This window comes from Schistocerca serialis, chromosome 12 (assembly GCF_023864345.2).
Source record: "Schistocerca serialis cubense isolate TAMUIC-IGC-003099 chromosome 12, iqSchSeri2.2, whole genome shotgun sequence".
NCBI lineage: Eukaryota > Metazoa > Arthropoda > Insecta > Orthoptera > Acrididae > Schistocerca > Schistocerca serialis.
In genome coordinates this window covers 83,223,041-83,249,728 of record NC_064649.1, presented here as the reverse complement: position 1 = coordinate 83,249,728, position 26,688 = coordinate 83,223,041, and the positions used below count along the sequence as shown (strand labels likewise).

General features: G+C 41.0%; 1 protein-coding gene across 2 annotated transcripts in view; it reads right to left on the bottom strand.

Annotated features, from left to right (window-relative positions):
* LOC126428239 (plectin) overlaps nt 1-26,688 on the bottom strand; it is a 213,286-nt gene that overhangs the window by 148,535 nt on the left and 38,063 nt on the right. For both annotated transcript variants that reach the window (XM_050090154.1, XM_050090155.1), the window contains exons 2-3: nt 17,589-17,686; nt 3,409-3,803 (exon numbers count right to left, since the gene is read on the bottom strand). In XM_050090154.1, coding sequence (XP_049946111.1) covers nt 3,409-3,803; nt 17,589-17,678 — 485 coding nt within the window. In that variant the 5' untranslated portion in view covers nt 17,679-17,686. The remainder of the gene's footprint in view (nt 1-3,408; nt 3,804-17,588; nt 17,687-26,688) is intronic.

Below are 26,688 nucleotides of genomic sequence, written 5' to 3'. Positions count from 1 at the left end.
AATGGTATGTTTCAATGGTCGTAGAAGGGCTATCCAGAAAGTAACAGACATTTTTAAATAAAAAATTAATAGTATGCAAAAACCAAATTTTATTATATACATTTTAAAGACATACTCTTAAACAACTTCCTACATAATTGCTATTCAAACTGACATACTTATAATACCATGGCACAAGTTTCTGAATACCTTCTTGGTAGAAATCTGCCACTTGCAAATTGCAACCACCGGTTTGCACCAGCATGCTGTTCAGTGTCAGTATCAAAGTGTTATATTACGAACCATACCTTCATTGCTGGGAAGAGGTGGTAGTCACTCAGCACCATATCTGGACTGTTTGGTGGATAATCAAACATCTCCCATCCAAAACCCCATAGGAGTTCTCATGTACAATTGGCCATGTGTGTTGTGAAAAAACAAAACTTTTGTGCTAAGTTTCCCCCAATGCTTGTTTTGTATCACCCACTTTCACTTAATCAGTGTCTGACAATACCTCTCTGAGGTAATCGTTGCGCCATGTTCAACAAACTCATCGAGAATCACTCTCAAAATTCAGTCCCAAAACACAGTAGCTATGATCTCTCTTGCTGACAGTATTTGCAAACACTTCCTTGGTTTCTTAGGGGAGTTTGTGTGACCCCATTCCATCAACTGCCTTTTTGTTTCGCAGTTGACATGCTTTACCCAAGTCTTCAATGGAAACATCCCACATCTTCTGCCAAAGAAATTCAAAGCTCTTCACGCACATTCTAGTAAAGGTTACGGTGACCTCCTTCTTCAACTGCAGGTGCCCTCTGCTTGTACAGTTCCTTGAGTGTGGGAGCACAATTAATGCATACTGCTATTAAGAAACTTTGCAGGTATAGTGACCTGCCATAAAGTCAAAATGCCAAGGAATGCTGTCAGACGGAATCATTCTTTTAGAAGACAATGCCCACCCCACACTGCCAACTGTATGGAGGCTACACTTTAGTGATTGGTTGGGAAACAATGCAAAATCCTCCATACAAATTGAATCTTTCACCTTTGGATTTCCTCATATTTTGTGACCAGAAGAAAGATGTGTGTGGACATCAGTTTCAGTCAGACGAAAGAAAACAAAAATGGGTGACATTGTGGATCCATTAGCAGCTGGCTGCATTCTGCATTTATCATCTCATCCCCCAGAGGGATAAATATCTTAACATGTGTGTTGATTACTTTTGAAAGGAACCATTCCATGGCTCTGTTGTGATAGGTGTTTGGTTTTCATTTGACTGCCCATTACATTTCCTGTTGCCATTAAGTGTTATTACAATTTATTTATTTATTTTTGATCCAAAATCAACTGATTGCAAATTTTCTTTTTTTTCCACCCAGTCTTCTGGATAAGTCAGAGTTTTACTTACAAGAGTTACATATTATTGCCTGGTATTATTATCTATGCAATTTTTTCTAAATTTAGTTGAGACGACAATGTTACATATGAAGGGCTTATTTCAATAGTGGTACAAGTCCATTACCTCCACTTTTCTGCCTATAATGCTTCTGAAATTAATGATCCAAACAAACAGAAAGAAAGGTTCATTCTAGCAAGAAGCCATATGCTTGAATATTTCTGGTATCTCAACTGCAGATTTTTCAATGCTCATTTAACTTTAGGACTCTGTATCTCAGAATGAACAAAAATGGACTTGTACCACTACTGAAATAAGCCCTTCATATATGGACTATATATAAAATTAACTTGCTATTGCAATACATAGATTAGGAAATTTACAGTTTGTGACACAGCCTTCAGATCTGAGATTCATGTATTTACAGTTTGTGACACAGTCTATGATCTGAGATACATATATTTTTAGAAAAAGGGTCTTCCACCAAACAAGTGTACTAAATGTAGAAACTCATCTACTGAATACACAGGATTATTTAGGAGCCATAATTTTAATTTCTTTTTTATTTCTGTAATGGGCAATTTGGAGATACTGTACTTACTCAAATCTAAGCCACACTTTTTTTCCAGTTTCTGTAATCCAAAAACTGGCCGCGGCTTAGAATCACGTGCAAAGTAAGCAGAAGTTCTGAAAAATGTTGGTAGGTGCCGCCACAACTAACTTCTGCCATCAACTATATGTAGTGCTATACAGGCATGCTTTCCAGGCACAAAGATAAATACTGGCGCCAAAACCTCTGCGTCAGTAAATAAATTAAAAGAAAAGGTAGAAGAATGTAAACATTTGCCATGTATTCTTTCACGTTTGCTGCTATCTCATTTAAATCCTGTCTGCCTAATAAACTACAAAACTAGAGTGAGACAACAGCAAACCTGGAAGGATATACATATCATGTCATGTTTATATTAGTATTATTCTTATGCTGAACAGTGATACAGTCAGAAATGAAGCACGGCACATGACTAGATTTTTAAATCTAAGATGAATCTAATTTCTGTGCAGAATATAACGTACTAAAGAGGCGTCTGCAAAGATTTTCAAACGGAGAAAAATTTTCGCTAAACTCTCGTTCAGAACACCTTCCATCATACGAAGTCTATTATTTGGTTCTTGTTGATCATTATCTAAGAAAGCAGCATTGTAAGTAACAACAAATAGCAGTCTCTTGCCATTGTTTCACTAATGAGACAATTTCTCTTTTTTTTTTTTTTTTTTTTTTTATTGTAAGAGGCGGTAGCACACACAGAAGCAAGCCGCGCCGCAAGCGGTGACAGGTCCTAAACACTCATTATCAAAATGCGACAAACAATGCATGAAGAAGTACGATAATGCATTTTAAGCTTAGAGTGACGTAAACACCTATAACAAAGATAATGGCAGTTATCAGATCAAAGCAAAATAAGCAACCAATTCAAACCAGAAGAAGCACATGAAAAAGGAAGGGTACCCGTATAAATACAGACGAAGCGCCTGACGTGTAGCAATGGGTACCTGGAAAGCTTAACTGCTAAGTTTACGACTCGAACCAAACTACTGTAGCTGTATCTTTATCCATTCAACCTAAATTGTATCTCATGTTACAATAGACCAACTTTGTTTTGATTTGGAGGTGCGGTCTAAAACTTTTCTCTCCACTTGAATTTCGAGTCTCAAATTTCAGGTGCGGCTTAGATTTGGGAAATTTTTTTTCCCTTGATTTCGAGTCTGATTTTTCAGGTGCAGCTTAGATTCGAGTGTGGCTTAGATTTGAGTAAATACGGTATGAGGATGGAAGCAATTCAGTAGTTTTATGCCTCCATAGTGAGTGCTTTTCTCACAAAGTGTTGTCCTATGAGAGATATCATGAGGTCTCTCTCTATCTCTGGTGTTGGGGTCATGTATTTCTTTATTACGTGTTTTGTTACTAATATCCATATTAGTACAAAGGGTATTAGTGGTGGTGGTACAAGTAGCTGCCAGTACAGTAACACACCTGTCAGCTGCAGCCCTCGTCTCCATGGTGACAAACGCCCCCGCTGCGGCCCGTGGTGCCGGTGCACTGTCCTGCGCCATGGTGAGTCGCCTCTCCAGGGTGGCGACACGCGCCTCCATCTGGCGGCGCTGCTCCTCGGCTTCCTGCAGCAGCTGCCGCAGCCGGCGCTGCTCCACCTCCGCTTCCCGCCGGCCGCGCTCCGCAAGCTCCAACTTGCGCACCAACTGCTCCCTCTCCTCCTCACCCTCGCCCAGCTGCTGCTCCAGGTCGTGCACCTCCTCCTCCAGCCTCGCGGACTCCGCCCTGGAAGATGACAGCTCTGCCTCCGCTTTCTTCCGCGCGGCCTCTGCTGCCTCTAGCTTCTCCTGTAGCTCCTTCACTGCTACACTGGAACCCTGCGTGGCAGTAAATGTGAGTGTATCTCACTCCATACACATTTAGTATTCTAAGTTGCTGCTCAGCTACTGTTTCATAAATCTGTAAGCAATGATCAAAGCACTAAAGGAGGCTGCCAGCAAATTTGGGCTAAGCATAAACGAAGCCAAGACAGAGTACCTCATTATGACATGTGGCCATTGTCAGACTGCTGATCATCTACAATCACTGCAGGTTGGGAACCATTCCTACAAGGGAGTGCAAGAATTCAAATACCTAGGGGCACTTTTCACTGAGAACTCGTCATGTGAAGCAGAGATAAATTTCAGAATACAAGCAGGAAACTGATCTTACCACAGCCTAGCACAACTGCTTTGGTCCAAATCTTTCTCCAGACAGTTCAAGATTCGACTGTACAAAACCCTGATCCAGCCTGTTGTTCTATATGGCTGTGAGACATGGAGTATCCAGAAACAGGACTTCCATAAGCTCCTTGTTTTTGAGAGAAAAGTGCTTCAGAAGATCTTCGGTCTGGTTCTGGATGCAGATGCAGGGGAATGGAGGATCAGATACAACCAAGACCTTGAGGAACTATACCAGCAGCCCAACACAGCAGGAACTGTCAAAGCCAAACAAATGCACTGGGCCGGCCATGTGGCCCGGATGGAGGATCACAGATGGCCTCGGAAGCTCCTGGATTTCACACCTACAGGAAAGAGACCGCCAGGGAGACCCAAGAAGCATTGGAGGGATGGACTCCATGAAGATTTAAACCAAGTGTCAATAGCTGTGGACGAATGGCTGATAGCAGCAATGGACAGAATGCAGTGGAGGAGGAAAGTTGTAGATGCGTGCGGTCCACTGGGCCTGATCACGTAGTAGTAGTAATATACATGAGGGCACAATGCTCTGGTGGTGCAACAATTCATAAATTCCCAAAAATCTGAGCTGTGTAGAGCTACGGGTGCTGAACTTTCACTTCAACAAATCTTGAGCCTATCATTAACTACTGTGATGTTACATATACAGAAAGAAAGTCACAATACCAAAAATTATTAATATATGAAATTTTCAGAATACATTTATGTAGGTAACATACACTCACGCTCATAAATTAAGGGTAATGTTGATACATGATGAAACAACACTCTGGTGGGCGGTTTGTGGGTTTAAATCACCTCAGGGTATGACCATGTGGTGCATTTGACCTGCGGTCATCACACAGTGGCGCTGGCAGCAGTCCACATACACAAAGGTGTGTTGGTGCATGTCAAAGTATGGTGCAGCGAGTAAGTGTTCAGATGTTTTCAGATGTGCTAATGGTGACTGTGTGTTGAAAATGGCTCAAAGAACACATATTGATGATGTTATGAGGGATAGAATACTAGGGTGACTGGAGGCTGGTCAAACACAGCAGGTCATAGAACAATGTGTGATATCACGATTATGGCAACGATTCCAGCAGACATTAAACATGTCCAGGCGCTACAGTACAGGACGTCCACAGTGTACATCACCACAAGAAGTCCGATATCTCACCATCAGTGCCCGCAGACAGCCACTGAGTACTGCAGGTTGCCTTGCTCAGGACCTTACTGCAGCCACTGGAACAGCTGTCTCCAGACACTCAGACTACAGACGACTGAACAGACATGGTTTATTCGCCCGGAGACATGCAAGGTGCATTCCACTGACCCCTGGTCATAGGACAGCGCGTAAAACCTGGCGTCAAGAACACAGTACATGGTCATTGGAACAGTGGTCCCAGGTTATGTTCACAGACGAGTCCAGGTATAGTCGGAACAGTGATTTCATCTAGTGTGAACCAGATACCAACCCCTTAATGTCCTTGAAAGGGACCTGTATGGAGGTCATGGTTTTATGGCATGGGGTGGGATTATGATAGGTGCACAAACACCCCTGCATGTCTTTGACAGAGGAACTGTAACAGGTCAGGTGTATCAGGACATCATTTTGCACCAGTGTGTCCGCCTTTTCAGGGGTGCAGTGGGTCCCACCTTCCTCCTTACAGATGATAACTCATGGCGCCAGTGAGCTGCCATCATGGAGGAGTACCTTGAAACAGAAGATATCAGGCAAATGGAGTGGCCTGCCTGTTCTCCAGACCTAAACTCCATCGAGCACGTCTGGGATGCTCTTGGTCGACGTATCGCTGCATGTGTTCAAACTCCTACAACACTTCAGGAGCTCTGACAGGCACTGGTGCAAGAATGGGAGGCTATACCCCACCAGCTGCTCGACCACCTGATCAAGAGTATGAGACAGCACAACCATACAGTGAACTAGAATTGGTATGTGCACTAGGATGGTCTTCCTTCATACAGGGCCTAGCAAGTGACAGCATTCAGACAACTGAAGAAAGCAGGGTGGACAAATTTGCTTAGGTGGCACACTGCAAGAGGAAAGCATGTTTTATCCATCGAAGAAAAGGGTCACTTCCCAGGAATAGTTTGTAAGGAATTGGAACACAATGTTATAACTGTGGGCAGAGGGGTCACATGGATAGAGATAGTGAGAAGTCAAAGAGGAGCACAAGGGTACATTGACTAGCGACAGCCGTGAAGGTGCAAGACGATAGGAGCTTCCAGAACTTTTGTCATCACTGTGATAAACAAGGGCACATTGACATTGAATGTAAAAAGATAACGATATGTGAAAATTGCAAAAGGCACAAGCATCAAACACAGGATCGTAAAACACATAACACATTAGAACCCAATGCAATGAGAATTTAGGGACTGTACCAACAAGTATTAAGGGAAACTAATGGTTTGGATATGCAGTCGCACATTACCATGACAAAATGGCCAAAAGTTAGAGTCACTGACTGTGAAGCATGAAATGAAATTATGATGGTATATTACTAGGAATTAGGAAGGCAAATCATAACATATAAGCTTTCATGGCCAGCATCTTCATTAATTAAAACTTCTGGGCTGAATTGCCGTGGTCCATATATAAAACTTCTTCTCCTTCCTGACATTTTGTTGCCTACTGCAGGCAACATCTTCCGAGGTGAGTTGCTGACTCACCTTGGAAGATGTTGCCTATAGTAGGCAACGAAACGTCAGGAAGGAGAAGAAGTTTTGTATATGGACCATGGCAATTCAGCCCAGAAGTTTTAATTAATGAATTAGGAAGGCAGTTAAGTTATTAATAGATATCAGAGCACATACAAGACTTATAAAGGAAGAGAGACTCACAAAAGGAGCCTTAAATAGCAGGAAAGATGTCGATAGATTGAAAAGTACAGTGGGCTGTTAGGATCTACAGATCTGCTTTTATTAATAGAAGGGAAAGTGCCAGTGAAGTGCGGGTTCCAAGTCATATGAAAAAGGTTGAATATTCCTTAGGCAGTCTAGTAGGATGTGAATTCTTGAGGAAGCAAAAGATTTTGATTAATTATGGAGACAGGGCAATTAGTAGACACGGTCAAAATATCCCACTGCTGACACTGGCAGAGACAGAAGTAACACTTCAAATTTCTATGAAATCTATGGGCAGGTAACAATCACAGGTAATGGAAAACAAATTAAAAGATAACTCATAAAATTGATACATAATCAAAGAAGGCAAGCTTTGTGGCAGTCTGTGAGTCAGACTGCAAAGAAGGTGTAAATGAACAGTTTTGGTAGATGTCTAAAAGAATCTATGAATAAAAAGGTAAGTCACACATGTGAGGGAAATACGACAAAACAGCGTACATCACAAAGTGGTGAAGTAAAAAATAAGCTATGCAAATCAAAGGTAAGTTGTGAGACAAAAAGTGATGAGTTATCTTTAAGGCAAGGTAGTGTGGTGTCAGAAAGTGACATGAGAATCGGCCCTAAGGAAGAAAAAAAATTAAAGGACATGCATAGAAACAAGATCAAATTCCTGTAATGAAAAATAAGTTACTACCGCCAAACAGGAAGTAATGACAGGTATGTATTCTCAGCGTACTGAATATGAATGAGACAGGGTATGATCTCAGAGCTACATAAGTATTAGGGGTACCAATAGAGAAAGTGACATCAATCCAGACAGTATCAAATGGTTTGGACCTGAACAGAAATTGTATCACCCAGGTTAGAGAAGCAGCCAATCTGATCATTTGAACAAAAAGGATCAACACAAGTTGGACAAACTTCATATTGCATACTGCAACTTTTTTTTTTTATTTAAAAGGTGACAAATGGTGGTATTACAGGAGCAAATCAACGAAACCATTAATAAGGGAAAAAAAGATGCCAGTATGAAATACAGATTCACAACCAACTATAGAAAACTGGTCAAAATTTCAGTCGGGGAAGCCTTTTCCATTTCTACGAGAATTGAGATATTGGACGTTTTGGATTTAATCAATGGGTACTATCAGAGTTTGATAGATCCAACAGACAGAGAAAAGACAGGGTATAGTGCAAATTGTCAGCACTATGAGTATAAAAGGCTGCCAAAGAATGCACATTCCAGAAACTAATGAATGTAGCCATGGAAGGATTGCATGTGTTTAGTGTATTTGGATGACATTATCTGCTACAGAGGTTCATCAATGGAACATAATGAAAAGCTGCAGCAAATGTTGGATGTTTTAAGGGCACATAGGTCAAAGTTACAACCAGATAAGTCTGAATTACTGAGAAAGGAAGTAATATTTTTATCATATGAAACACCGGATGAAGGTGTAGAGCAAGACAAGTGTTAAGTGGAACAGGTAGAATACTTCTCAGTTCTGCAATACGCAAAGGAATTAAGAAGAGTATATGGGGCTGGGGTGGACATTACCATCAGTTCATTCCAAAGTTCAGTAAAATTGCAAATCCATTGCGTAAAACTGCAGAAGACCAAAGTGCCATATGAATGGAAAGATCAACAACAAGGAGCATTTGAAAAATTGAGTGAGAGATTAGTAAATCGTCAGATATTGAACTCCCAAGATTTTGAGAAATTGTTTATAGTAACAACACGCACAATTGAAGAGGTGTTGGAAACAGTTCTGTGACAAATGAAGATAGGTGCCAATTTACCAGTCACCTAAGCTTCAAGGTCACTGATACGGTTGAAAGGAACTATTCTCCAGCTGAGCTAGAATGCTTAGCAATCATGTGAACAACAAAGCAGTTCAGGCAATGTGCCTATGAGAGGCATTTCGCCTTAATAACAGATCATAAGTCATTGGTGTGGACTTGTACTAAAATGGAAGTTGAAACTAGAGGAGTATTCTTCTGGCATTGTGTGTAAACCAAGAAAACTCAGTACAAATGCAGGTGCATTAAATTGAATGCAGTCTGATGATATATATGATATAATTAAACATACAGGCCTTATACAATGAAGACTCAAAGAAACTGATACAGCTGCCTAATATTGTGTAGAGCCCCCGCGAGCATGCAGATGTTCCACAACATGATGTGCCAAGGACTCGACTAATGTCTGAAATAGTGCTGCAGGGAACTGACACTATGAATTCTGCAAGGCTGTCCACAAATTCATAAGAGTATGAGGGGATGGAGATCTCTTCTGAACAGCATGTTGCAAGGCATCCCTGATATGCTCAATAACATTCATGTCTGATGAGTTTGGTGGCCAGTGGAACTGTTTAAACTTAGAAAGTTTCCAGGGGCCATGCTGTAGCAATCCTTGACATGTGAGGTGTTGCTTTGTCCTACTGGAATTGCCCAAGTCCATTGGAATGCACAAAGGACATGACTGGATGAAGGTGATCAGGCAGGATGCTTACATGCATGTCACCTGTCACAGTCATATCTAGACGTATCAGGCATCTCATATCACTCCAGTTGCACATGCCTCACACCATTACAGAGCCTCCACCAGCTTGAACAGTGCCCTGCTAACATGCAGGGTCCACATATTCATGAAGTTCTCTCCATACCCGTACATGTCCATCTGCTCGATACAATTTGAAATGAAACTCATCCGACCAGGCAACATGTTTCCAGTCATCAACAGTCCAGCTGTCAGTGTTGATGGGCCCAGGCAAGGAATAAAGCAGTCAACAGGGGTACATGAGTGGGCCTGCAGCTCCAAAAGCCCGTATCAATGATGTTTTGTTGAATGATTCACACGCTGATACTCGCTGATGGCCCGGCATTGAAATCTGCAGGTTGTGTCATACTGAACACTTCTCTTCAATTGTCTTTGGTCCCATTCTTGAAGGATCTTTTTCCAGCCACAGCAATGTTGGAGAGTTGATGTTTTACTGGTTTACTTATATTTATGGTACACTTGTGAAATGGTCACATGGGAAAATCCCCACTTCATCGCTACCTCAGAGATGCTGTGTACCATCATTCATGTGTAGTCTAAAACACAATGTTCAAACTCATTTAAATCTTCATAACCTGCCATTTTAGCAACAGTAACTGATCTAACAACTGAGCCAGACACTTGTTGTATTATATAGCTGTTGCTGACAGCAGCACTGTATTCTTCCTGTTTACTTGTCTCTGTATGTGAATACACATGCCTATATCAGTTTCTTTTGCACTTCAGTGCGAGAGTGGTTAGGTAAATGAAAAACAAGAGGAAGAAAATGAGGAATTTGGCACAGAGGGAAAGGACAGAATTATGAAGGAAATGCACTACAACCCATTGCATCAAGGGATGCACAGAACCTCAGACTGAAAAGAGAATTATAAGCACCAGAAAGCATGAAAAGAGAGGTAGAAGAAAAGATTAGGAAGTGCAACAAACAAATTCCATCCAGAGCAGAATAAAGGCACCTCTAGTAATTACAGATAGAATAATGGCAGTATTCAAGAAATGTAACATAGGCATCATAGGGCCATTAGATAAAACAACAAGTGGCAATTGATACATCCTGATATTCCAAGATGACCTGAGTAAGTTCACACTAGCAGTGCCCATCAAGAGACAGAACACTGGAACAGTGGGACAGGAATTTGTAAGAGAAATTGTGTTAAGGTGCAGAATTCTATCAGTGCTATTGACAAACCAGGTGTCAAATTTTTAATGTAAAGTGTTCAATGAAGTATGCAAATTATTAAGGTTCCGGAGGTCCAGATACAGTGTTTCACCCACAGATGTAAGGGGCACTCGAGATAACTTACAAGACACCAGTGGAATATTTGTGACACTTCATAAGAGAGGACCATAGTAACTGTGATCTGTGAGTACCATATCATATTTTACTTTTTAATACAATAGCCACATATTAGCACTGAGTTAGTGTTTGGGAGAAAAGTAAACAAGGAAAACAAAGTTTGGTATAATTATGATAAATAAGTATATCAGTTGCACACTAGAATGCAAGAAGCATACCAAGTAACACAAGTAAAGGAAAATAAGGGCTAAAAGAAATCAGTAAGGCTCAATATGACATGATGGAGAATCCAAAAATATTTAGGATAGGAGATGAGATTGTAAGGAGGGGTGTTTCTAAGAAGATACATTCACAATGCCAAAGACCATATGAAGTGATTGCAGCAGATCTACCAAATGTGACAATATGGATGCCTAGGAATAAGCAGAAGAAAGTTAATGTAAATCAGTTGAAGCCCTATTATTAAATTAAAATTAAATATGAGGGGAGAGATCAGTACAGAAAAGTGTGACGTATATAAACCTGAGAATGTTTGATGAGAAATTTTATAGTTTTTATCATTGACAATTTAGGTCCTCTCCTCAAAAGCGCCAGCTTAGACATTAGGTAATGTAGCATGATGGTCACCCAGCCCATATTGCACATGATCACGTGCAGGAATTGAACACTTGATTTCCAGAAAGATGGTTAGGACACCTTGGTCCTCAGGAATGGATTGCACTGTTGCCCAATTTACCATCAGTGGATTTCTTTTTGTGGGACTATCTAAGGAATCATGTTTATCTCATTGAACTCACAACCTCCTTTCACTTCAAACAGTGCAGTGAGGAAGCTTGTCAGTCAGTGACACCAGCAGATTTATGTACAACATGTTACAGACACACACAAAACTTTCAATGTTTCTAGCTCCTAACTAAAATTGATAGAAATTTGATTTAAATTTATTTGTACATGGTTGTTTTAAATATGAGCACTGATCAACAAAGACTGAGACTGAATTTTGCCTGTAGCTGTGATAGTTTCCTATCTGTCCCATGAATAATTGAAAAGAGAGAGTTCTTATGTATAATGTCCAAAGGTGGCAGCACTCTTGTATTGGTAGATTGGTAGTAATGCTCTATCCTGTAGACACTCTTTACATTTTACATACCAAACAATGGAGGTGATGTGAGAGGAGCAGTATGGCGCAGTACCATTCTGTAGTTGTTTAAATCAAACTTACAAGACTTATGAAAAGCTGCAGCAAGTATATGGTGAAGATGCACTACCTTGTGCAACAGAGTTAGGTTGTTGGAGGACATCAAAGAAGGCCAGATAGTTTGTTTTAGGCAAGGTGGGCCTGGTGTTTTGGCTTCTGCTGTAACTGAGGTCAACATCAACACAGCTGCTGTGATTGTATGTGAGAATCAGTGGAGAGCATTACATAACACAGGGAAGAGATGCAATTATGCACGATCATCACCATATGACCCATGTTTGTGTCCAATGGGTGCCATGTCTGTTGAGTCCTGAAGAAAAGGCTATGTGCATAGAGACAAGTTGTGAGGTGCTGCATCTCTCTGCTGATAGAGTGGATGCATTTCTGGAATTGATTATCACTGGTTATGAGTCATGGTGGCATCATTATTATCCTGAAAGAAAACTGAGAACTCTGAAGCAGTGCTCAAGAAAAGTGAAGTGATTCTCAAGGACCTGACAGCACCATGTGTTTGAGGACTGGTAGAGACACTACAAAAAGTGCAAAAGTGCATTTAAAAAGGATGGGAGAACTTTAAAAAGATCATGAAAACAATGAAATGGTGTAATAAACATCTTTGAAAAAAATCAGTGTCAGTCTATGCAGATCAGCCCTCATACCTCAACTACATGATAAAAGAAAATTATGTTTTGTTATTAACAAATATAACTTGTTGCTATAACCCTCAAAAATAACTAAATAAATCATGTTCATAACTATGCAGAAAGAGTAATGTTTCTTACTTTTACCTATCTAAATAAATATTCCTGTAACTTATTATTTAGTAATTATATATAAAAACAAAGATGAGGTGACTTACTGAACAAAAGCGCTGGCAGGTCAATAGACACACAAACAAACACAAACATACACACAAAATTCAAGCTTTCGCAACAAACTGTTGCCTCATCAGGAAAGAGGGAAGGAGAGGGGAAGACGAAAGGAAGTGGGTTTTAAGGGAGAGGGTAAGGAGTCATTCCAATCCCGGGAGCGGAAAGACTTACCTTAGGGGGAAAAAAGGACAGGTATACACTCGCACACATGCACATATCCATCCACACGTACAGACACAAGCAGACATATGTCTCTCCCTTAAAACCCACTTCCTTTCGTCTTCCCCTCTCCTTCCCTCTTTCCTGATGAGGCAACAGTTTGTTGCGAAAGCTTGAATTTTGTGTGTATGTTTGTGTTTGTTTGTGTGTCTATCGACCTGCCAGCGCTTTTGTTCGGTAAGTCACCTCATCTTTGTTTTTATATATAATTTTTCCTACGTGGAATGTTTCCTTCCATTATATTATTATTTAGTAAGTTACAGAGAAACACATGTTACTTGAAACACCAGGTGAATGTCACTTGTACATCTTGCAATGGATTTTATTAGTATAGTGAGAAATTCAGAGTTGAAAGATGAGTCAATGAAGCAGATTCCACATTAACCACTCTGTTCTGAGAAGGCTCAGACTCTAGACGAAAGCATTAGCCCTATAAATTAGGAAGCTGGAGAAGCAATACATGATAATGGGGCATGTCTGACCCTTAGTTTGCTGATAACATTCTACTGCTTGCCTCCAGTGGAGGGAAACGTCAACAAGGAATGGAAAAACTTAACAGAACAAATATTGGAAGTTGCCTTTAAAATCAATAATAATAATACTAAACTCATTGAGGAATGAACCTAACTGAAACAGTTGATTTGGGATGTGGAATGTTAATCAAAATATTATTGTCATGACACACAGACAGCTTCCCAGTAATTGTTTGTATTCCTAATGTGCCATGGTTTCATACTTACTTCCTTGATGGTGGGAAGCTGTGAAGCTGGAAGCATATAGTCATCATCTCTATAGCAGTTATTTTTGTCCTAAGAAGTCTCAACTGCTTCTTAGAATTCCTTTGTAAAAATGTTGCCTTCCTTTAGTGCTCATACACTGATGAAATTTATATCTTGGGTGCAGATCCACTGATGTTCTCCTACTGTAGATTTCTCTCTTTGTTATAGCCATATGTGGCATTTATGTTCTTTAGTACACTCTTTTAGTGTTCTTTCAGTTTTGTCCACATATACTTTGGCACAGACTCACATCACTTCATAGACTGTCACAGTGTATAGTTGATTAGGTATGTATGTTTAGCGTCAGATAAAGTCTTTCATTTTATCCTGACTGAAAAATGTGGTATTTTTACCATTCTGTGAAGAATTCTACTCATGTGGTCAATAACTCCAGAAAAAACAGTAAACTAACACAGTGAGAAGGCAGTTCTGCATACGTTCTATTAGCATAACAAATAATATTTCATTTGAAATCACTATCTATGGGTAAGCCATCACAGCCATTGCCATTCAATGTGCCAATTAAGTAATTCCACTCTAATACCAAGCTATTATTGTCACAGATAAGGAAGGCCCAATAAAAGCACTGCTTGCTTTTGGGCTATATGGCAGTGCAAAATGTCACCTAAATATATTTTTTGGTTTTCTGGCTAGAGTAGTGTCAGATCTTCTACAGACAAATACATCTAGGAATGGTAACCAACCTCATGCTCTATCTTCAAGATGATGTTCATTTTGGGATATTTTCATTTCAGAAATTTGGCATCTACAAAGCTCTTCTGTACTGTGTGGCCATATAACACACCCACATAGTGATGCCACCAAGAAGCCTTCAGTGGTGCATTACTTAATACAGAATGTCTCATGAAAGATGCCTGGGAGGGGTCCATGGGTTGTGCAGCATGGCCACCACCACCACCACATCCCACCACCACTACATCCAACGGTTGCCGCCACACCCTACTCTTGGACATTAATCTCCTGGTAGTCAGCCGCACATACACTTCCCCTGAGTCAAGCATAAACAATGTTGCCATCTGAGTAACTGAAGCTTACCTTTATTTACAGTAGGTGCTCAAAATGATGTTCCTCTTTGGTAAGAGCAACCTGACATCTCCTGAACACATTAGCAAACACTTGAGGACTTTTGGCTGTCAAAATCTTCACTGCAATCACATTCAAGGGAGAACTTCCATCCCCATTTGGTGCACCAATGCAGCACATCTGCCCCTGTCTGTTGTGATCAGATTAAGCTTCCAGTAGTGTTGTCAGGGTAGATGAAAACATGCTCGTTACACCCAGGGAGTTTTGATTAACTAGTGTTGCATCATGGAAGATTGCTCCTGCCATTGTTTATCCCAGGTTTCTTGCATTGCAAAGTTACTGCTGTGCAGGCTGATTGCTGTGTGCTATTATGCTTTTCTGGACCACAGGCGCTACGATTCTGATGAAATTTCTAAATGAATTGGTAAGTCCAGCTTGTTTTTTATTCTTGTCCACACGTTCAGCAATGGCTATGATCTTCTTATGGATAGTGGTGGAATATGACTGAAGTACCAGTAGCCCGTGTGCGGCAGCCAGCGTGTGTTTGTAGGGTGAATACACCTTGTGATGAGACTCATTGATAATGAATGTCATTCAATATTTTCAGGTTTCGGACCCTCCTTACAAATCAGTATCTCTCTAAAAAGTATGTTGTGAATAAAAGTCAACAACAATTAATGAAATATTTATTTTTGAAATTTTTTGTTATTGTTCTACACTACTGGCCATTAAAATTGCTACACCACGAAGATGACGTGCTACAAACGCGAAATTTAACCGACAGGAAGAAGATGCTGTGATATGCAAATGATTAGCTTTTCAGAGTATTCACACAAGGTTGGTGCCAGTGGGGACACCTACAAACTGCTAACATGAGGAAAGTTTCCAACCGATTTCCCATACACAAACAGCAGTTGACCGGCATTGCCTGCTGAAACGTTGCTGTGATGCCTCACGTAAGGAGGAGAAATGCGTACCATCACGTTTACGTCTTTGATAAAGGCCGGATTGTAGCCTATCACGATTTCGGTTTATCATATTGCGACATTGCTGCTCGCGTTGGTCGAGATCCAATGACTGTTAGCAGAATATGAAATCAGTGGGTTCAGGAGGGTAATACGGAACACCGTGCTGGATCCCAACGGCCTCGTATCACTAGCAGTCGAGATGACAGGCATCTTATCCGCATGCCTGTAATGGATCGTGCAGCCACATATCGATCCCTGAGTCAACAGATGGGGATGTTTGCAAGACAACCATCTGCATGAACAGTTCGACGACGTTTGCAACAGAATGGACTATCAGCTCGGAGACCGTGGCTGCGGTTACCCTTGATGGTGCTTCACAGACAGGAGCGCCTGTGATGGTGTGCTCAACGACGAATCTGGGTGCACGAATGGCAAAACGTCATTTTTTCGGATGAATGCAGGTTCTGTTTACAGCATCATTATGGTCGCATCTGTGTTTGGCGACATCACACTGAACGCACATTGGAAGCGTGTATTCGTCATCACCATACTGGCGTATCACCCGGTGTGATGGTATGGGGTGCCATTGGTTACACGTCTCGGTCACCTTTTGTTTGCGCTGATGGCACTTTGAACAGTGGACGTTACATTTCAGATGTGTTACGACCCGTGGCTCTACCCTTCATTCGATCCCTGCGAAACCCTACATTTCAGCAGGATAATGCACGACCACATGTTGCAGGTCCTGTACGGGCCTTTTTGGATACAGAAAATGTTCCACTGCTGCCCTGGCCAGCACATTCTCCAGATCTCTCACCAATTGAAAACGTCTGGTCAATGGTGGCCGAGCAACTGGCTCATCACAATATGTCAGTCACTACTCTTAATGAACTGTGGTATCGTGTTGAACCTGCATGGGCAGCTGTACCTGTACACGCCATCCAAGCTCTGTTTGACTCAATGCCCAGGCATATCAAGGCCATTATTACGGCCAGAGGTGGTTGTTCTGGGTACTGATTTCTCAGGATCTATGCACCCAAACTGCGTGACAGTGTAATCACATGTCAGTTCTAGTATAATATATTTGTCCAATGAATACCCATTTATCATCTGCATTTCTTCTTAGTGTGGCAATTTTAATGGCCAGTAGTGAAAATTACTGCCCCCCCCCCCCACCCCCTCCCTCACTAGTACATGTTACTGAAAGTACATTGGTACTGTTAAGAGTGTGCTAAAAGGTATTTTCAGTTTTTGGGCCCTACTTGCACATCAGTACCTCTTTAAAATATGTTGTTAATATAAATCAACAACAATTAACTTGCCGGCCGTGGTGGTCTAGCGGTTCTAGGCACTCAGTCCGGAACCGCGCGACTGCTACGGTCGCAGGTTCGAATCCTGCCTCAGGCATGGATGTGTGTGATGTCCTTAGGTTAGTTAGGTTTAAGTAGTTCTAAGTTCTAGGTGACTGATGACCACATATGTTAAGTCCCATAGTGCTCAGAGTCATTTGAACCATTTGAACAATTAACTTGGTTCTTTTTAAGTATCCTTCTGTTGGTAATATATATTACGGAAAATGCATTGGTATAGCTAGGATTAAAAGCAGAACACTGCAAACATCACTACGTGCACCAGACGTACCTGTTGCCTCACGGTCTGTGGGGGAGGGTTCCACCAGGGGTCCTCCACAAACTGCCCCCTCCTCTGCTGGCTGCTCTCCACGGCTCCCATGTCGCCACCTGCAGACACCACCAGAACAGCTGCCATCAGTGCATACCACTCACAAAGTTCTCATTTCTGTAGGCTGCTTTCTGGATACCCACAGATTGCTACAGATGCCTTTGTTTCCAGATGTAACTGACGTGATAGTGAGTAAGAAAACCTTTGATGCTGGTGTATTGTGAAGTCTGCATACTTGAGTGCGCATAATACGAACATTGCTTTTTTTTAGACATATTTCGCAAAACATAGAAAGAGTATTATGTCTAAAAATAGTAATTACCAGACAATTAATGAGCATCAGTCAGATTTAGGGACTGAAAACACATTTCTCATAATATACACTCATGCTCATAAATTAACACTTTGAGTCCTGAGCCATTGCGCGCAGGTGTCTGCCATAAAGACTGGCTGATTTTAACATATTTTAAACTACTACAACTCATGAAAGGTTTCAGTTATAGCAATAAAATATGTCTGCTTGTGTCTGTATGTGTGGATGGATATGTGCGTGTGTGTGAGTGTATACCTGTCCTTTTTTCCCCCTAAGGTAAGTCTTTCCGCTCCCGGGATTGGAATGACTCCTTACCCTCTCCCTTAAAACCCACTTCCTTTCGTCTTCCCCTCTCCTTCCCTCTTTCCTGATGAGGCAACAGTTTGTTGCAAAAGCTTGAATTTTGTGTGTATGTTTGTGTTTGTTTGTGTGTCTATCGACCTGCCAGCGCTTTTGTTCGGTAAGTCACCTCATCTTTGCTTTTATATATAATTTTTCCCACGTGGAATGTTTCCTTCTATTATATTGATATCAATAAAATTACTCTTATTGAAAAACCTAGACTTTCTTGTTTAAAACAATATATAATATCTTTCTCTTGAATTAATACATACTTTTGACAAGCATTATTATTATAGCATTGTTTTTGAAAAGAGGAAAAATTGGTCAAAGGTATATTCACTGTATTTTCTAGGAGGAAATTTTTTTATTTTACACAAAAATTGTAATTATGATGGATACAGTATATCTGACAAATCAACGTCACTTTCTTCTAAATCACAATATAACTCGCGAGCGGTTTCTTCGTCCATCAAGCCACACTTCACCATGTCGACACTACTGAGACCGCGCGAGAAAAAATCGCCGCTCACAAAACCCAACAAATGAAAAGGGAAGCACACCCTTCCACAGCATGCCCGCACCATCTAGTGACCAATACTCGAACTACAGTCCATGCAGCACCTCCCAGGCAAGTGGGAGCCATAAGAACACACAAAGGAAGGAAGGGGAAGAACGAGAACACGCGCCCGTAAAATTACGGGCGCCGCACTTTAGGGCAGGCCGCGCAAGCCCATATTTTTATGGGTGTCAGCGTCTAAGTGTTAAGGATAATTGCAGAATGTGGTGCCACAGAACACGGCACTACACAAAACTGGCGCTAATAGCATAGGCACATAGGGAACACACACAACACAGGTCTGTAAGTCGACAGTATTTGTGGTAAGTTGAGAAAACTGTCCCAAAACACACATGCTACAAAACACCACTGCTTCCTGCTTATGTACCCCAACATCAATACGGTATATGATCACCATACACACGTACACAGGCCGCACAATGGGTTGGCATACTCTGGATCAGGTGGTCAAGCAACTGCTGGGGTATAGCCTCCCATTCTTGCACCAGTGCCTGTCGGAGTTCCTGAAGTGTCATTGGGGTTTGAAGACGTGCAGTGATACATTGACTGAGAGCGTCCCAGACAGCTCGATGGGGTTTAGGTCTGGAGAACAGGCAGGCCACCCCATTCGCTTGATATCTTCTGTTTCAAGGTACTCCTCCACAATGGCAGCTCGGTGGGGCCATGCGTTATCATCCATCTGGAGAAATGTGGGACCGACTGCACCCCTGAAAAGGCAGACATACTGGTGCAAAATGACGTCCCGATACACCTGACCTGTTACAGTTCCTCTGTCAAAGACATGCAGGGGTGTACATGCGCCAATTGTAATCCCACCTCACACCATAAAACCATGACCTCCATACAGGTCTCTTTCAAGGACATTAACGGGTTGGTATCTGGCCCCTGGTTCACACCAGATGAAAACCCAGTGAGAATCACTGTCCAGACTATACATGGATTCATCTGTGAACATAACCTGGGACCACTGTTCCAAAGACCATGTACTGTGTTCTTGACACGAGGCCTTACGAGCTCTCCTCTGACCAGAGGTCAGTGGAATGCACCTTGCAGGTCTCCGGGAGAATAAACTATGTCTGTTCAGTTGTCTGTAGACTGTGTGTCTGGAGACAACTGTTCCAGTGACTACGGTAAGTTCCCGATCAATGCTACCATCAGTACTCCGTGGCCGTCTGCAGGCATTGATGGTGAGATATGGGTCTTCTTGTGGTGTTGTACACTGTGGACATTCCATACTGTAGTGCCTGGACACGTTTCCTGTCTGCGGGAATCATTGCCATAATCTTGAGATCACACTTTGTGGGAAACGTAGGGCCTGTGCTTCGATCTGCTGTGTTTGACCAGCCTCCAGTCGCCCTAGTATTCTACCCCTCATAACGTCATCTGTATGTGTTCTTTGAGCCATTTTCAACACACAGTCACCATTAGCACATCTGCAAAGTTACTCGCTGCACCGTACTCTGACATGCACCAACAAACCTCTGCATATGTGGTCAAATGCACCGCATGGTCATACGCTGAGGTGATTTAAACCCACAAACCACCCACCAGAGCATTGTTTCATGATGTATCAGTATTATGCTTAATTCATGAGCATGAGTGTATACAGCCAACAATACTACACTAATAATATATAGACCATTATTTAAAGACATCAATTCTATATCTTTTATTAAAAAAACTGGCTACATTTAGTAAAATAAATTTGCACAGAGACAAAACAACATTTTGAATGTGAGTAACTGTTGGAGTCCAATATCAGTAGAAAAATGTATGTAAGATATCCAGAATTAAACAAACATTTGCTATCTGAAGAACTGCATCAAATTACTGTAGTGTATTAAAGTCAATTGCAACTGATTTTGTAATTGTGTAATGTAATGACTTGATTCGAAATTATTACAATATTTCTGGGTTATTGTGCTGCTATCAAATGAACTTCTCATGGGAATCCAGTGATTTGAGCCCACATGTGAGGCCATTTTCGAGGAGGTTGTAGCTCAAATGAAGGTCCAATTCACACCCTGACTTCCTTCTAACTAAACTAAAATTTCCTACACAGAAGCATCATGTATCATGTTTTCAGTCAGTTTTATTTCAGTCAGTAATGGGTCAGTGTGTGCACTAGACCTTCTCCTAATCTAAAACCCCCCTGAAGATATCCTCTGCAGATGGGGCCAAAACATCAAGTTTCTCCAAGAAAGTCATTCAACAACGAACAACAGTAGATAATATTTTAATAAGTGTGACATTCCCAACCACAAAAGTTTACACTTTATCCTGATTTGATTTTTAAAACTTTATATAATGACATGTGGCAAAGGGTTCTGAGGTCTGCATTTCAGGAACCGTAGGATGCCTCAGTGATGGACGGGACAATTGTGAAATAAGCATCGTCAATAACCTATAAACTGTCTCATTTTTTAAAAACTTCTGCACCATCACTAATAAAGGCTAAGATGAGTATATTGTTCTTTGTCTGTCTTTACTGACATCTTCTGGAAATGGAAAGAATTGCTATTATAAAATTGTAATGTACATCCTCTAGTGAATGTGGTGCCAAAGATATGTTGCAAATACTGTGATTAAAATGCACTTTGCAGTACAATTTTACATTTGCTTTCTTGAGCATCAAAGTTATTGTTATGGATAGAGAAGGCGATACATTATATTTTTTCCATGTATTTTAACATCCCTGCAATTATTCTGAACCCCCAGCAAGTTTGTGGTCATGTGGTGTGGTCAACACTTTAGACAATAAGTGCTCATGAAGGCAAAATGAAGCATGCATGTGGATAACACGATACAACGCATTTCACCAAATTTACAGGAATGGCAACATATGCCTGGTGCTGAAAAGTAATTACAATAATGTAATTACAATGCACTTTGTAGTACAATTTTACATTTCCTTTCTTGAGCATCAAAGTTATTGTTATGGCTAGAGAAGGAGGTACATTATATTTTTTCCATGTACCGTAACATTCCTGCAATTATTCTGAACCCCCAGTGAGTTTGTGGTCATGTGGTGTGGTCAACACTTTAGACAATAAGTGCTCATGAAGGCAAATTGAAGCATGCATGTGGATAACACGAAACAACGCATTTCACCAAATGTACAGGAATGGCAACATATGCCTGGCATTGAAAAGTAATTACAATAATGTGATTAAAATGAACTTTGCAGTATAATTTTACATCCCCTTTCTTGAGCATCAAAGTCATTTTTATGGCCAGAGAAGGTGGTACAATATATTTTTTCCATGTACCGTAACCTCCCTGCAATTATTTTGAATCCCCACTGAGTCTGTGGTCATGTGGTGTAATCAACACTTTAGACAATAAGTGCTCATGAATGCAAATTGAAGCATACATGTGAATAACACGATACAATGCATTTCACCAAATTTATAGGAATGGCAACATATGCCTGGTGCTGAAAAGTAATTACAATGCAATTGTTAACAAGTTGTTGCACATACTGTCTGTAGAAAATGACAGAACTGAACTTAATAATAGATTCTACGTGTATTTTTGCCAAAAAAATTTCTCTCTTATCAGTGTGGCAACTTTTTTTCATGAAAATATTTTCCTGACTTTCCAAATTAAAATTCCAAATTTTCCAGAACCTATTTTTGTTTTATGTGACAGTAAGTTTTACTTTCCTAATTTTCTTGACTACTAATAAAATGCTTCCAGTTGCTGCATCATCACTTACTAGTTATTATTCCAAGTTCAGCTGTGATTATTTAAGTTTTACCAACAACTATCTGAGTACCCAGTACTGCCTGGGTATGCACTTATTCCACTCTTCTATTAGTTCATCTCCTGCTTCCCCCTCTCTTGGCCCATCTTCTCCTTCCCCTCCTCCTGCCCATCTGCCCCTCCCCTCTAAGCCCATCTCCATCACCCCCCTCCCCCCCCTTCTGTGAATCTCCTCTACCCACTACTCACTGTCCATTTCCTCCTGCCCCTCTCTCCACACATCTCTTCCTCCACCTGTTCCTGTTTATCTCCTCCTCTTTCCCTACTTTTCCACATCTCCTCCACTCCCCTCTCTTGTCCACCTCCTCCTCTTTCCTTTCTCTGTCCATCTTCTTCTCCCCCTATCTTTGTCCATCTCCCCCCTCTCTGTTTGTCCATCTCCTCTTCACCTCTTTTCTCTCCAACTTATCACCCCCACCCCAATAGAAAGCTGCTGATTCTTAACCCCACAGCATTTCTTTCCAGGCAGTAAGTAATATGTGTACCAAATTTGGTTGATACCAGTCTAGTAGTTTAGGAGGAGCTTTTTACTCAGGGCCTCGCCTGCATACACATGCGTCACATATACGAGATCTGTTAAAAAAACTCTGGGTCTTTGTCCACTAAATTTTTCTACATTTACCTTTTACTTATTGTGCACAATCTACTTCAAAATGCTCTGCTCCACAATTCATACACCTCTCTCAACACCATTTCCACATTCTAAAGCAGTCTCGGAACGCCTCTCACTGGATCATGCAAAGCACCATCTGTGAATTTTCTTTTATCTCATCTATCGTTGCAAATCTTTGCTCTTTCAGTGTGGTCTTTAGCTTTGTAAATAACGTTTCCACATCCAAAAGCAGTCTCAGAACGCCTCTCGCCAGATCATACAAAGCACCGTCTGTGAATTTTCTTTTATATCATCTATCATTGCATATCTTCACTCTTTCAGTGTGGTTTTCAGCTTTGTAAATACAAAAAAGTCCACAGTGGACAGGTCTGGAGAGTATGCAGGATGAGGCAGCACAGAGATTTCTGTACAACAGTCATATACCAACAGGGATGCATGTGTCGGAGCAGTATGGTGATGCAAGAGCTGCGAATTATCTCACTACATTTCATGTTGTTTCCTTCTCACATTTTCTCGCAGGTGTCACAAAATGCCCTGAAAGTACCATTGATTAACAAAGTTTTCCTGTGGCACAAATTCATGATGAACTAATCCTTCAAAGTAAAAAAAACTATCATCGTAGCTTTGACATTTAACCTGACCTGATGAGCTTTTGTTGGCCTCGGAGAACCTTTCCTGACCCATTGTGAAGATTGAACCTTGGTGTTAATATCATAACCGTAGACCCACGTCTCATCACCAGTTATGCTTCTCTTAAGAAACATCTCATTCTCATTTGTGCGATCCAAAAGCTTTCCTGTGGCACAAATTCATGATGAACTAATCCTTCAAAGTAAAAAAAACTATCATCGTAGCTTTGACATTTAACCTGACATGATGAGCTTTTGTTGGCCTCGGAGAACCTTTCCCGACACATTGTGAAGATTGAACCTTGGTGTTAATATCATAACCATAGACCCACATCTCATCACCAGTTATGATTCTCTTAAGAAACATCTCATTCTCATTTGTGCGATCCAAAAGCTCTTCACAGATCGCAAGGCGAAAGTCTCTCTGGTCTTGGCTTATGAGCTGTGGGACAAACTTGGTGGCAACACGATGCTGTGTCAACATTTTGTGACATGATCCAATTGAAATGTTACATTCTTCTGCAACACCTGACAGCCAGTTCTATTGGCACACACAATTTCATTGATGTTCCTGACATGAGCTTTGTCAGTAGATGTCAAAGGGCGCCCTGAACAAGGGCTATCTTTAACTTCCAACCAGCCATTTTTAAACAATGGGTACTATTTGTAACACTGACTATGGCTTAAGTAGGCATCACTATAGGCTTCCTGCATCATTTGGTGTGTCTCTGTAAAGGTTTTCTTGAGTTTCACACAAACTTTAATGCAGATGCATTCCTCCTCTAACTCTGCGATCTAGAAATTTACAAACCATGCAATACATCATTCTACTTAATGCAGCACTGAACAATAACTAACATGCATACAACAATCAAACAATGGAAAATCAAGGATGGAATGTAATAATATTATGAAAAGTAAAGTTGCTACTCACCAATAATGGAGATGCTGTGTCGCATATAGGCACAACAAAAAGACTGTCACAAATAAAGCTTTCAGCCGGTAAGGCCTTCATCAAAAATAGATGACAGGCACACACTCACGCAAATGTGTGTGAGTTTTGTTTGCATGAGAGTGTGTGTGTGTGTGTGTGTGTGTGTGTGTGTGTGTATGACAAATGTCTTACTGGCCAAAAGCTTTATTTGCGACAGTCTTTTCATTGCGCCTATCTGAGACTCAGCATCTCCACTATATGGTGAGTAGCAACTTCCCTTTTCATACTACATACAACAACGAAACTTAAAACAGCTGTTACACATTAAACACATGTGTGTGTAGGGATACCAACCCCATTTCATTCAAACACATCACTGGCACAAAAATTCCAGAGTTTTTTGAACAGACCTCATATTACACACATATTTAGCATATTTTACACACATCTGTATGCATATTTCACCTGTACCTATGTTGAAAATCATCCGCCAGTATTGTTTCACACAGCTCAGTGTTTATGAATTCAATATATCCATCATTGTTAAATGGGAAGAGAGGACCACAGCCAATAGGAATATTACAACTTTCAATACTACTGTCAGCTATAATTTCATTACCAGTTTATTGGCGCTGGTTTTGACGACATGTCCACGATGTCATATCTCCTACACTATGTGTCATACACCATAATTTTGCACATACATTCAGTGGTATATGTGGATAGTGTCTGTAAAATGTGATGTAAATACAGTACTTTGGAAAAAAGTAATAAATTAAAATATCAAGCATGCTGCGGCAGTTTTCCATGCATTTCACTGTTTATGATGTCATGTCTCTTGATCTATGTGTCATAGAATGACATACAGGGTGTCCCACATGAAAGAGGCCCCACAAACAAACATTTGCTTAAATTACACTTAAAGGCTTTGCAAACAAATCAGGAAGTGAAATGAAATGAACATGTCACACCTTGTTCGTGGGGAAATAAAGGTGAGCCACAAAAGGTGATGGAAGGGGCCACTGTTGACTTGTAAATCCTATTGAACATGACGCTGCAGATTTCATAGATGATGTTCTCTCATAAGTCTTCCAAGCTCTGTGTTTGTTCCTGTAGACCTTGCCTTTTAGGCCACCCCAGATGAAAACGTCATGTGGTGTTACATCGGGTCACCTCGGTCGCCACAGTGCTTTTGAAATCACTCTGTCAGGGAAAAATGATTTGACCTCGGCCATGATCACTCGAGACATGTGGCATGTGATGCCATGCTGTTGGTTCTAGCCAAGGGTAAGGTCTTCATCAACCAACTGTTTCACAAATTCCCAAAACATTTTAACGTAAACTGCACTTGTCAAAGCAGACTAAAAAAAATTGGTCTGATGATACGAAATTTTGATATTGCCAATCTTTTGTGAATGCAGAGGTTGCTCTACCAGTGCATGTCGATTTTCATTACGCCAGAAATGTGTACTCTGAGAGTTTACACAGCCAGTGAGGTGGAACCATGCCTCATCACTGAACCATGTATACTGCAATATTTCTTTCCTCTGAGCAATAAATTGCTGAAAGCAACAGAAAAATATGATGTTTTAGTCTCTGTCATTGACATTCAGTTCCTGAAAAACTGTAAACCTGTATGGATACATATTGGCTTTCTTCACAGCTCTGTAACATGTGCTTCGTGATACTCCACGTTCCTGAGATAAACATCCAACAGACTTTGCAAGAGAGGCCAACAATCATTGTTTCATGCCAGTCATTTTTTCTTCCAATAATGGCAGCCGTCCCCCGCTATGAAGATTCAGCACTGTCCCACTGCTCTCCATCTTGTTCACTAACTTTTGGCTGCAGTCTTTAGACAGTATATGCTCGCCACCAAACTGTTCAA